Here is a 14,575-nt window from a genome sequence, read left to right as displayed (position 1 = left end):
TGCCTAGCCAAACATAAGTGCCTGTCTGGCTGGACAGCAAACTTTAGATCCAGGCAAGGAGGGTGAAGGGTAAGAGAAAGAGTTGCTCTGTGCTCTGAGGCACATCCACCTAGGTGCTTTTATCTGACTGACCAATAAAGCACTTGGATATTTAAGTAGTAGAGCTCATTTGTTAGTCTAGTTCTGTTTTTCAGATTATGCAGTATTGCATTCTGGTGTTTCCTTAAGAAAAGCTGAAGGGAAGAGTTGATATTTAACACTTTGATCGCACTGTTCATTATCTTAAGCCATACCTTAACCCTTACATAAAACTGCCAGTAGTTCAATCAAGTTTATAACATAGGCCTTGTGTCTTGTTTTTCCACTGATTATGTGTAGAACATATTTCGAGTATTCCACATATACAGCTTACTAAAAGGTCCTTTTACTAAGCTTCATTAGACCTAACACAGCATTAAAAAAAAGCCTAACACGCAGTGGTGTGCTGGTAAATTTTTAACAACAGGCTCTCCCCCCGGTCCACCTCTGCGCCCCCCCCCGTCCACCTCTGCGCCCCCCCTGGCCACCTCTGCGCCCCCCCCCCAAATTGCAGAGCTGGCTATACCCAGGGAGATAGCTGGGGGGGGGGGGGGGTCATGCATTACTCTCTCCGGGAATTTTTTTTTTTTTAATGCTTCCAGGTTCCAATCTAATTTAAATTTAACGTGGGATAAAATGCCATAACTAAGTAAATAAATAGATAGAAACTCTGATCATTGAGAACCTGATTCCCATAACATGATGTCTGTTTTAGAAGCCCATTAGCAGGAGAAAAAAAAATCTCTGCACCAATAACAGGGTTAAATGCCATAAATAAGTAACTAAATAAATAAATAAATAGATAGATAGATAGATAGATAGAAACTCTGAATGTTGAGCACCTGATCCTTATAACATGACAGCTGTTTTAATGACCCTTTACTAGGAGAAAAAAAAAGATCTCTGCACAAATATAATACATGCTAGGGTGTCCCTATAACCAGCCCCTCTAAATGACACACTGATTATGATTTATAACAAATTACTACTCTATGAAAAGCTATTCCATTACTATATTTCTCTGACCTCTGTGTACATCTGTATGCTGCCAAAGCTGGCATGTTTGAAAATATAAGCGAGATTGAATTAAAATGCTACCAACAATAAAGAACGACAACATGGACGCAGCACCTGATTCTTATAACATGATATCTGTTTTAGTGGCCCTTTACCAAGAGAAAAAAATCTCTGCACAAATATAATACATGCAAGAAGGTGTCCCTATAACCAGCCCCTCCAAATGACAGAGTGATTACCATTTATAACAAGTTACTACTCTACCTATGAAAAGTTATCCTGTGTGTACATCCGTGTGCTGCACAAGCTAGCATGTTTGAAAATATGAGTGAGATGAAATTAAAATGCTACCAACAATAAAGAACGACAACGTAGATGCAGCAGCTCATAAGTTTGCTTGATTTTTTTTGGGTTTAACAGCAGCGTGGGAAGGGGAATCAGACTAACCTAAACAGCTTCAATTTCTTTGTTTCAGCACACTGGTCTACCCGGAGCCTTGTCTCTGCCGAGTAGTGTACAGCCCCGCTGATGCAACTTCCTGTGGGTGGGATCCGGCAGAGAAAAGGCTCCGGGTTGGTCAGGAACTGGTGAGGGGTGGATGATGATGAACATAAGGGACGACATGATGAGGTATGCTGGGGCCGGGGGAGGAGGGAGAGAGGAGGAGAAAAAAAACCCAGATGCTTGTATGCTGGCTGCCTGCCTCCAACAACCAGCTCGCAAAAAATCAGTAAAATTTAACAGGCTCGTGCGAGCCGGTGCGAGCTGGCTCCAGCACACCACTGCTAACACGGGATGTGCTAATGGGTTCTGTGTTGGTTTAGGATGTGCACATGCTAACTGCTTGCTAAATATTTTTTGTGGGTTTTTTTGAGGGGGTGCATCAGGGGCAGAGAGTAGGCATTCCTATGCTAACCACTTAGCACATTTACATTACTGTGCACTAACTGGTCAGTGCATGAATAACGTGGGAGCCCTTACTGTCTAAAAAACAGGTATTGGTAAGTGCTCCCATGATAATTTAAAAAATGGCTGCATCTTAATGGCAACATTATTGCACAAAATAAATATATTTGGTGGTGTGGAGATGAATACTAATTCTAGATATTACATTATTGCACAGCCATTAATGACATTAATAGAAAATCATGGTTTTTACGCCCACAGTAAATATGGCTTTAGCATGTGGGAAAGACATGTATAAGGGCACACTAAGGCTAATTTTTACCACAGCTTTGTAAAAGGACCCCCAAAAATGTGTTATCAATTGGAACTCAAACAAAGATCGTCTAGCTATTCAGCTACTTATAATTGTAAATCTTTCCATAAAATTATATCTTCTCCTCCTGACATTGCTAATAGTCTCACTACTACTGGGGCATTAGGAAAGGTTGCTTCTAGAATTTATCATTTATTACTTGCTTCTGAGAACCCACGAATGTCTGCGGTGCAAAATATTTGGTCCCTTGAAAGAAAGAGCTCTCTATCAGATAAACAATGGGCTCAGTTCTGGTGTAATAACAAATAGGCCCTGGCATCAGCTCCTATTTTACAATCATAATTTTTCTTTCATATAAAGCCACACGGACTCCAATTAAACAACATAAAGTCAGTTCAGATATGTCTCATTTATTTTGGTCTTGTAACCTAAATATCGGTGCTGTAGAACATGTGTGTAATACATGTCCTAACTTACTGTCTTATTAGCATGAAATTCGTAATAGAATTACCCTGCTAACAAATCTTAAGCTCTCTCTATCTTATAAGCATATTATTTTAAAGTTCTGCTTGCTTACTTAATCCAATATCCAACAATACTAAAAAGTTATTTCATATTCTTATGGTAATTGCTTTAATGGTTGTAATATATAACTGGAAGAACCATAGTCATATTTGTTTTCAATTTTGATGGTCTTTACTATGGGGCCCTTTTACTAAGCAGCGGTAAAAAGTGGCCTGCGGAAGTGTAGGCGCGTGTATTGGGTGCGTGCCGGGCCAGTTTTTACCGCATCTATGAATAAAGGTTTTTTTTTTAATGGGACAGGAAAAGGGCCTGCGGTAGAAATGAAACCAGCGCGTGCCCAAAAATGGCCTGAGCCCTTAACTCCACCCATTGATTTAGCAGTAAAGACTCACACGCTACACATGCTGTGACCGATCGGCGTACGCCAAATCCTGATTACCGCCGGATCTGGCGCATGTAGGAGGAAATAAATAATTCATTCACACGTTAATGGCGCGCACCAAATCTGTAATTACCGCCAGGAGGGCGTGCTGGCCTGGCAGTAGTCTCATTTGGGCGCGCACTGCATGCGTGTAGAGCCTACCGTGGCTTAGTAAAAGGACCCCTAATTAATTTAGTAAAGTATGAAAGAATAATGGTGGAATGACGGAGTTCTTTGGGACAATTTAAAAAAGTTTAGGGCCCATTATTGAGATTCTGTGAGTCCTCTTCATAACGAGAATATAGAAATTAAGGGGCCCTTTTACAAAGTACTGGCAGGGCTAACCCGTGGGTAGGGCTTGCCAAATTGGCACTACCAGCGGTAATTCTGAACTTGGTGCGCGTTGGTCCCAATGTAGAAAATAATTTTCTATTTTCTACTGTGGGGTGGGGGGGGGGGGGGGCCATCCCTGCGGTAATCAACAGCGCAGCCACATTGATGTGTGCTTCATGATTACTGCATGAGTAGCACGTGAGCCTTTACCGCCAGGTCAATGCCTGGAGGTAAGGGCTCAGGCCGTAAATAGGCGCTCGCTACTTATCATTTTAGTGGACACCCATTTCCAGGCCCATGGAAAAATGTTGTTTAATCCAGTCATGTTAAAAAAATGGCCAGCTCGTGCTAAAACCACACACCCACACTACTGCAGACCACTTTTTACAGCTCCTTAGTAAAAGGATCCCTTGACTGTTTATTCAAACTTTCTCGCCTTATCTTCTTCCCCCCCACCCCGATTTTCCTTTTCTCTCTACTTTAATGCTCTGTAGAGCTTTTTATTGTAAACCGCCCAGATGCCACTGGTGATAAACGGTATATCAAATGCAAATAGATAAAAAATTAAATAGATAGTATTAGGTAATTTCTCTATTATTTCCACTTGTTAATATCAAATTTTATTACTGTTTGCTTAAAAATTTCAATAAAAAGAGGCCGATATTCAGAACGATTTAGCTGGTCAGTTAAATCACTTGGTTGGGGTTAGCCACTAAGTTTTAGCAGCACTTAGGAGTCCTTTTACTAAGGTGTGCTGAAAAATGGCTGCAGTAGTGTAGGCATGGCTTTTGGGTGTGCGCCAATCCATTTTTCAGCGTGCCTGTAAAAAAGCCCTTTTTAAAAGTTTTGCTGAAAATGGGCGTGCGGCAAAATCAAAATTGCCGCGCGCCCATATTGAGTCTGAGACCTTACCATCAGCTATTGACCTAGCGGTAAAGTCTCACGTGGTAACAGGGTGGTAATGACCTACGTGTGCCAAATGCCACTTGGTGCACATAGCTGACGTGCGTCAGAAAATAAAAAATATTTTTCGGGTGTGCATAGCGGATGCACGCCAAAAATGAAATTACCACAAGGGCCACAGAGTAGCTGTGCGGTAACTCAATTTTGGCATGCATCGGGCGCACATAGGCGCTCACGCAGCTAAATAAAAGGGCTCCTTAACCCGTTAAGGGGTGCCTAAATATCACAGTTAGCGCCGAAAACAAAGCCGGCGCTTTGGGGAGTGTTCCAGGGGTGGAGTCAGTACTTGGCCGCTTAAGTTCTGATATTAGTGCATAAATGGGCCCGGATAAATATCTGTCCTGTTTTTATCGCCTGTGTTTACAAAGGCGTGCTATAGGTGCATTAGCGTTTTTAACATGCGTTAAACGCTAACGCGTGTCAAACACTAACACGCCTATAGGAATGTATTGGTGCGTTAGCATTTAACGTGCCTTAACTTTAAAGGCTCATTAAAAACGCTGACACGCCTTAGTAAACATACCTTTATGTGTTAGCTGGCTTAAAAATGATCGGATATTCAAAGCCGAAGCCCACACAGTTCCTGGCTTTGAATATCTGGTTATAATGCTGTCAGCGGTGAGAAAAACGCTCACTGCCAATGGCTGAATATTGACCCCAAAATTGCTTATCCCCTAAACAAATAATGTAGCAAAAAAGAAACATTTTAGGACTGTATTGTGATTTACAGAGGGTGCCCTCTATATTTAACAAAAGTGGCCTTTAAAAAAATATTCTCTTATTAGCAGTTTCTATTTTGGGCTTTTAGTGGCGCTATTGTATTAAGAAGGTTGAAATAAAATAGTTGTGTTAAGAAGACATACTAATATGTTAATGAATAATCCATAATTTTAAAATGTTTATAACATATGTAGAGGGCGATTTTCAGAGATTTTCATATGGTAATAATGGTAATAATATCTTTAAAAAGTCCCTTCACCACCCTCCCAGTGCAGACAAGATTTCACAAGCTACGTAATTTTTTCTGCATGGAAAAGGGGTAAGGGATGAAAGCATTGCATTTTGAAATCCCCATGTGTATTTTACCATATGAACTTCAGAGCAGATACACAGTATGCAGATACATATGTACCCATGGTCCATGCTGACCACAAATTTTCAAGGGGAAACATAAAATATTTCCCTATCAAAAAGATTTAGCATGGAGTTGTAGGTTCTTCACGATTTTTAAAAACTGCTCTCATCCCTCAACTAGCGTATAGACTTCTGAAAAAATTCTATAAATTAAAAAACAAAATGTATGAACTCTGGAATTTATATCTAGTTTTCTAGTAGCTGTGTTGTCCTACAAGAGAACTGAATTGTTTCTAGATTACGATTCATTTGATTGGACCCAAAAATTATGAAAATCTTGTTCATAAACTGGTCAGTATTTGAAGTGATTTAAGTGGGCCTGCTGCTGATGTTCAGTGGCACTTAACCGGCTAGTGGTGCTGAATATCAGCTCTGACCAGCCATTTTTTTGAAGTGGGCCTGAGAGGGCAGTTCCGAGGGCAGAGTTGGGGAGGAGTTGGCAGCTATGTGGGTTCCGGCAATATTCGGAGCCAGTGCCAGCATAGGTAATGACCAAACAGAACTGCATAATTAGCAGTCCTAACTTTGGTTACTTAGCTATGCAGGTGCCTGCATTGAATATTGGCTGGCACCTGCATAGCTTCCCGGTACTGGCCAAGTGTGCCTATCCTCTTTCCCTCCCTCTACCCCAAATATCCAGAAAACCTCTTCTGATCTCCCTCCTTCCCTCCCTCCCTCCCTCCCCCTGAATTCCCCCCCTCCCCAGGATTGCTTCAGGCCTATTTGCCCAATCCCTAGTAGTCTAGTGGGAAAACAGGCAAGAGCAATGCCCACTCACTTTAGATATCAACACTTACGGGACAATTCTGTTAACTGGCACCTAGAGGTACGCACCATTTACGCGCATCAAAGGCAACATTAATTGACAGGTGCTTGTGCACTAGGTGTTATTATATAAGGTAACACCTAAGTGCTATAGCATCCAACTGCAATGGGGATGTACACATGGACAGAGCATAGGCATGTTCACATGGGTGTACGGCTTTCCTATGAGCAAAGGCTAAAGCAGCTAGGGCTCTTCAGCTTGGAGAAAAGACGGCTGAGGGGAGATATGATAGAGTTCTATAAAATACTGAGTGGAGTGGAATAAGTAGACGTGAATCAGTTGTTTATTCTTTCCAATAATTCTAAGACTAGGAGGCATGCAATGAAGCTACAAAAGTAGTAAATTTAAAACAAATCGGAGGAAATGTTTCTTCACTCAACGTGCAATTAAACTCTGGAATTCGTTGCCAGAGAACATGGTAAAAGCAGTTAGCTTGGTGGGGTTTAAAAAAGGTTTGGATAACTTCCTAAAGAAAAGTTCATAAGCCATTATTAAGATGGACTTAATAATGGCTTATGAACTTGGACTTGGGGAATATCCATTGCTTATTTCTAAAATGTAGTGTACGGTTGTGGGACCTTGCCAGGTACATGTTACCTGGATTGGCCACTGTTGGAAACAGAATACTGGGCTTGATGGACCTTCAGTCTGTCCCAATATGGCAGCGCTTATGTTTTTATGTTCCCATTTTCACATGAAGTTTACAGAATGCTATAAATTACATGCATCATCTACTGCACTTAGGAGTGCCAACTTACGCCTGCCATTGACATGGCGTAAGAGGGTGTGCCTGAACACGGGTGTACCAGTGCTGATATATGCTAGTACTCTATAACGGAATCTTGGTACTAAGATGCCATTATAGAATTGGTGCTATGAGCACAGCATTCTGCATTCAATGCTGTCCTCATAAGTGCTTTTGAATATTGACCCCTTTAGATATAGCAAAATCAACTATTTTTAAATTTCGCTTTTGGGATTCTATGAGGTTTTTTTTTAAACTTGGAACTAAGTTGTATTATTTATTTTATTTATTATAATGTTTATATACCACTAATCTCTGAAATGCATTTACATGCTGGTAAGAATTCTAACTCTGAGTGGACAGCAAGCACTGAGCCCAGTATTCAGTGCTATTTAACCTGCCAGGAATGGCTCCTGGCTGGTTAAATAGCGCTTAGCTGGTTAAATGTTAATATTCAGCACGAGATAGCTGAATATTAGTGTGTAGCAGCTAGCCAACAACCAGCTATCCAAACCAGCTAAGTTTAGCAGGCAAATCGAACCTCATAAATAGGAGTCCTATTTTTGCCCACTATTAACTGGCCAGTTTTGACTATTCACATAGCCAATTAAATTGTCCTTTTATTAAGGTTCACCAAAAAGTGGCCTGCACTGGTGTAGATGTGTGTATTGGACGTGCGCAGGTCCATTTTTCAGCGTACCTGAAAAAAAGGCCTTTTGGGGGGGGGGGGGGGCTGAAAATGGATGTGCGGCAAAATAAAAATTGGCACAAGTCCATTTTGGGCCTGAGACCTTACCGCCACCCATTGACCTAGCGGTAAGGTCTCACACGTTAACCGGGCGGTAATGGTCTATGTGAAAATAGTGCCAATTACTGCCCGGTTAGCACTGCATACTGGAAAATTTCCGGCACGCTTAGTGGACGCGCATAAAAAATGAGATTACTGCCCGGGCCATGAAGTAGCCGGGTGGTAGTTCAAAATTGATGCACGTAAGACACAGGTAGGCGCCTATGAGGCTTAGTTAAAGGGCTCCTAAGTTAGAGCCAGCCAAAAAATCTCCAGATATTCAATACCGGTCACTGGAAATGACCTGGAATTGAATATCTGTGGTCAGTGCTGGCAGCAGAAGCAAACCACACTGCCTGGCACTGGCTGAATATCAGGGGGGGACTGTGTCTATCTGGAGTGACAAATTCATCTCATTTCCTGCTTTTTCTTGTATACCTAGATTGTTTTATGGGGAAAAGATTCGATTTGTATACTTACGTGCCTTCTGTCTGTCCTGATTTGTTTAGAAGGTCTACAGAGCAGGGAGTATCTCTTATGTGCATCTGTACAGACAAGGGCTATGTACTTCATGTAGTATCATATAAATACTTCAGTGGTAGCAATAGATGTTCCCTCAGTGCCACTTTTTTGCTTCTCATAGAATCTGCTGCAGCAGAATATTAAAATAGAATTATTTTACCAGGATCCTGTTTTTATGAATTTCTGTTGACATCAGCAGTATTATATAATTTAAAATTGACAATTTTGTCATATATTATACAATAATTACACAATACTTATTTCATGTTTAGCTTTGTAGTAAGATCATGGAGAAGAATGCAAATCCTCAATGGAACCAAAGCATCACTTTGCCAATCCGGGTAAGAAGAGTAGTCAACATTTGCTGAACTGTCTCATTATTTTCAGTCATTTCAGTATCTTGATGGGTATTCTTTTCTCTTATTCTGTTGTTAGTTTCCCTCCATGTGTGAAAAAATGAGAATCCGATTAATTGATTGGTAAGTTTACGGCAAGATTCTTGGAAGCAATAACACCCGATAGGTTGAGCATTGGGCAGGATGTTAGACTCACAGAAACAGAAGCCTGTGTGGCCACGTTGCTGATCTGCAAGGGCAGGCTTCTACATGGAATGTTGCTAGTGGAGGAGTAGCCTAGTGGTTAGTGCAGTGGACTTTGATCCTGGGGATCGAGTTTGAGACCCACTGCAGCTCCTTGTGACTCTGGGCAAGTCACTCAACCCTCCATTGCCCCTGGTACAAAATAAGTACTTGAATATATGTAAACCGCTTTGAATGTAGTTGCAAAAACCTCAGAAAGGCGGCATATCAAGTCCCATTTCCCTTTCCCTCACGTGCTAACCCAGTGGTAATTGGTCAGTGCATGTCACTGTCCAATTAACATTAGGCATGCATACACCATGCCCCCATGCTAGAAAATAGAAAAATTATTTTCTGGTATGGGAAACATCTTATGCCAAAATCAGAACCACCACCAGGTGCCTGGGCGTGCCCAGCAGTAGTGCTGTTTTACCGTGCGCTACCTGCGTGGTAGTCCTACCGCCCTCTAGTGAAAGGGCCCCTAATGCATAATTTCTATTAATTTGCTGATTTTAAGTGACTGAAAAATATAAAGAATATGGCTCATTACTGCTTTTTAAAATAAGTTGTTAATAAGGCCATAGCACAACCCCCCCCTTTACAAAAAAACAAAACAAAACAACACACAAAATCACTATAACACCACACTAATACGAGCCACCAACAACATGGCCAAACCCCCCCAGCAACGCTGACCCCCCTCCAAGCCCCCCACCACACCCTCTCAGTACACGACCCCCGCCCCACCCTCCCACCCCCACTCTGTCATTCTGACACACACACACAATATCACAGAAACACAAACACTCACCCCCACCCTCCCAGTTCACCCCACCCTCTCTCACTTTCATACACACACACACACTAATGGACCTGAACAAGGAAAAATTATACTACATTGTAACAAAGTTTACACAAAAAATATTGTTTATAAAGAAATATTACCAATGTAAACAACAATTATATTCAGAATACAACTGTTGGAAAAACTGCTTTGCCAGTCTCTTTTACTAAATTGTATAAATACAATAAAATATCAACCAACAATACAAAAAAGGAAAAAAAGATATTACACATAATACAAGAATGTAAATTATTCATTAGCATGACAACACATTTATCCTAATCATCCCTTTCAAAACATTAATTGCAGAAAGCCAATACCTTGCTAGCGCCTGTTTCATTGGTTTCAGAAACGGGCCTTTTTTCCTAGTTTTAATAATAATAGAGAAGTCACTCCTGCTTTCCCTATGTTATTCTAGCAGTGCTAATACTTCTCTTGGTCATTGCTGTATTTTCTTATAAGGTTTTGAGGCATGTAAAATTTGTTTAAAATATCACCTTTTGCTAAACTGAAAAATTTTCTTGTCTGTACTTCAACTAAAATGTTCCCTAGTTGACTTTTGAAATGCTAAAAGTAATAGACAGAACATAATAAAGCAGTTACCAAAATCCCCTATTCCAAATATGGACAAAACAAAAGATCAAAATAGAGAAAAGGAACCCTAGAACTTCAAAACTGATAAACCAAAAGACACATAACAACAATAGAAAGAATAAAGAAGCTCAAAAAAGTAGTAAGGGAAAAATTCCCTTGACTCTTGACAATAATGACTAACATCTAGTGACAATAATGGCTAACATCCAAGTTTTCTAAATATCTTTCTACCTTTGGATACTGACTTAACTCTATCACAAGCCTTTCTTTTTATTATTAAGTTCACACACTTCAACATATTTGGGACCTGTCAGTGTTTGTTTTACTGGGCTGCCCTAACACAAAGTTTTACCTCTTTTTTTTTTTTTTTTCATTTTACTTTAGGGATCGTCTAAGTCACAATGATACTATTGGCACTGCCTACCTATGCATGTCTAAAATCTCAGCACCTGGAGGGGAGCTTGAAGGTAAGTTAGTGGTATGTCATAGCCTTTGACTAAAGCATAAAACCAGGGTGGACTGAGCGGTCTGGGCCCCTGGGCACTGAGGGTGGTCTTGGCCCCCCGCCCGGTGCCTGACACCCCCCTACTGTCATGTTGCTGCCCCCTGCCACCGCAGCCGATGCCCCTGCTGCCCTGGTCCTACCTGAAGGGCCCTGGTGGTCTAGTGGTCTCTGTGGGGGAGGGGGAGCATGTTCTTTCCTGCCATCTGCGCTGCTGCTATTCCCCTGCCTGCCAGCATCACCGTGTTTTCAAAATGGTGGCCAAGACTTCCCATAGTAGTCTCGCGGGTCTCAACAGTCTCTTGACACTTCTGCAGGAAGTCTTAGCCGCCATTTTTAAAATATGGCGATGCTGGGCAGGGGGAATAGTGGCAGCAGAATGGGCAGGGAAGAACATGTTCCCCTCCTCCCCCCCCCCCCCCCCCCCCCGAGACCACTAGATCACCATCAGTGTGTGCCTTTAAAGGTATGACCAGGGAGGATCGTAGTGTGCAGCGGGCATCGAGGCAGAGTCTCTGGGCCCTTGGGCATTGCCCGGTTGCCTGAATGGTCAGTCTGCCCCTGCATAAAACTAAATATAATCTGGACCATTGTTGTGGCGGTGATGCTGATGAAGGACTAACATTTGAACAATTATGCACTAAAATGGTGGCTTTCCTGGATGTTTTGCATTCCATTGTTCATACACTGGTGTTTTTTTCTGCATTTTAAAATCTAATAGCAATAAAATATGAAGGGGCTTTTACTAAAGTGCATTTGGCAGTTAAGATGGGAATTAGTGTGGCTGTGTACTATCAGCATGCTCTAACAGTTAATGTTGTGGTTTAACGCTTAGGGGGTAATTCTAAAACAGTGCGCTTATGCGGTCAATTTGTGATATTAGATTAATAACTCCTAGGAAGTCTGTATGTTAATTTAAATAGGACCTTTAATAGGACTAGATTAGGAAAGGGCTCTGAACTTTGGAACTCTTTCCCGTTAAATAATAAGAGTTATATCAAACTATCCCTCTTGTTTACTAAGCCATGTGCTCAATTTGAATGGGCTGTGTCAGCATTGCTGCATGACAGCTGCTATCGCAGCTTAATAAACAGGGAGGTATGTGATTTTTAGATGTGCTGTGAAGACTTAGTTATTTCAAAAGTTTTTTTGGAACTTAATATTGTGATGGACTGATGGGGGTCTATGTATTTTTCTTAAAACTGATGTATGTGCTACTTTTTTCTGTTTATGGGCCTCTTTTACTAAACTGCGCTAGCGATTCCCAGTGCCGCAAATGCGCTGCAGCCTATTCATTTTGAATGAGCTGTATCATATTTGCCACACAGAATTCGCTTGCATGGTTTAGTAACAGAGGCCTATATTATTTATTATGCATTAATCCACCTAGAACTACATTTGGTTAAGCAGAATAAAATTAAATTAAACCATAGAGCTGGTGTAAGTGCTTAGGCCACAAAATAGCAAAGGATGGGAATGACCACTTTTGTTTCGAGACACTTTCATTGTATTCAGCGCTTCTTGCGTCTTTTCTAGAGCAGTTGATTATTGTATCAGGACAACATTTATGGTTCCACACATAGAGGGCCCCTGAGGAAGGCTTAACTGCCACAACATGGCCTGTGTTGGGCCAAGCATTCTTGTCTACTTCTGCTGACTACCATTTTGAATAAAGTTTCTGGTTTACATCCTGGTTCATCTTTTGTGATTATTCCCACCCCTTGCTTTTTTGTTGTTGCTTTGTTTGTGGAAGTGAACTGGTCCTCCCTCTTTGTAAGTGCTTAGGCCTACATGTTGGAGATAGCTTATGGAATATTAATTAAGGGCTTCTTTTTCTAAACTATGCTAGTGATTTCCATTTGGCAAATGTGACGAAGCCCATTTGAGTTGAACGGGCTGTGTCACATTTTCTGTGTCAGGAATCACTATGTGAACTGGTCACTCTTCGAGACTCCGGCCAGGGCTGACCCTGCTTAGCCTCCTCCACACACATGGTCACTGCTGGGCTCTAGCTGTCTCGGTCACTCACAGGATTCTGTCTCAAACACTGGGGAGCTTTCTGCCTCCTCTTCTCCCTTCACAACACGCTCTTCAACACCAGGCTTATCATTAAGGGTTTTATTAATGGCCATTTCACATACTCCTCATGGCTTATTTCTTCTTTAACATCAACATTTCTTCAAGTCAAACATAGCAAAAAGGCACTTTACTCAGAGCCTGCTACTTAAACCCTGCTCAAACTTAAGACAGTTCCTCAAACTCAAACAGTCAAACACAAGCATCTACTTTCCTTCTCCAGCTGTGACCTTTTCCAGAGAGAGCTTCCCCAGTGTTTCCATCTACTACCTACAGCTTTCCACCACTCTGTTAATAAAGCTGCCTGCAACCCTCTCACACCTGGTTCAATTTTCCAATCAATTGCTGGCTTCTCACTCTCCTGCCTAGAGTCCTCCCCCTGACTCTGATTCCCTTGCTGCTGCAGTGCATTCTGGACCTGGTAGTTCCCTGCCTCCTCACAACTAGTACGGTTTAGTAAAAGGGGCCCTATCTCCCGGATTCTATATAGCATGACTTAAGTTGCGCGTGCAAATCCAGTTGTATTTTGGATTTGCGTACTCAACTTAATTAGTTAACAAACCAATCAGCGCCGATAATTACCGATATCAAGCAATTATTGACACTAATTGTCATTAATTAGAATTTACCTGCAGAACAGTCTAAGTGCATTCTATAACATGTTGCGTGTAAATTGTAAGTCGCATAGTTGAAAAGAGGGCATGGGCATGGAATGGGCAGGCTGTGGGTGTTTCTAAAATCTGTTTGTGTTATTGAATACACCTGGTCTGCACCTAATTTACACCAAGTTTTATTTGGCGTAACTGCCTACTACTAAGTGTAGTCACACGGACGGGTGCTTGGCATATTCTATGAACTGTGAGGAAATGTAGGCTTCTATAAAGTACACCTGCGCGTTTTTCATTTTGGTGCCGATTTTTTAGACATGATATATAGAATCTAGTCCTATATGTGTTAGCTGTATTAGTCCCACCCATGCTCTGCTCTGACATCACCCATGGGTATGCCTAGCTGTCAAATACACACTATGTAAGATATGCAAACATTTACAGAATGCCATCTTTCTAAACACATCCTATATAATAAAAAGCACCTCCAACGTTCTGAAGCTGACTCCGTGGCAGTGAAAGTTTGAAGGATTCGTGCTGCCTCTAACGCTGTATCCATCTCCTGAATTGATGTCACACACTTCTGGGTTTGTCGCAAACAGCACTGACCAACCACAGGATAGCAGCACAAGGCACAACCTCAACGTCTATAGCCTTCCCTTCGAGTTCGTTCCCTCATAGTCCTGCCCTCGCGGAAAGAGGAAATGACGTCAGCAGGCGGGACTCAGAGGGAACGAAGTCGAAGGGAAGGCTACAGACGGGCAGGGCTTTCAAAGACGCAGCCGCTTCGACGGAGGTAAACA

The 14,575-nt window shown here is 41.7% G+C and overlaps 1 protein-coding gene across 1 annotated transcript in view; it reads left to right on the top strand.

Annotated features, from left to right (window-relative positions):
- Positions 1–14,575, top strand: part of DYSF (dysferlin) — a 591,346-nt gene that overhangs the window by 174,259 nt on the left and 402,512 nt on the right. Inside the window, exons 14-16 of the mRNA XM_030190967.1 lie at positions 8,843–8,911; positions 9,006–9,049; positions 10,971–11,053. Of these exons, the coding sequence (XP_030046827.1) occupies positions 8,843–8,911; positions 9,006–9,049; positions 10,971–11,053 (196 nt within the window). The remainder of the gene's footprint in view (positions 1–8,842; positions 8,912–9,005; positions 9,050–10,970; positions 11,054–14,575) is intronic.

Source organism: Microcaecilia unicolor, chromosome 2, assembly GCF_901765095.1.
Source record: "Microcaecilia unicolor chromosome 2, aMicUni1.1, whole genome shotgun sequence".
NCBI lineage: Eukaryota > Metazoa > Chordata > Amphibia > Gymnophiona > Siphonopidae > Microcaecilia > Microcaecilia unicolor.
This window is presented reverse-complemented; position numbering and strand designations above follow the sequence as displayed.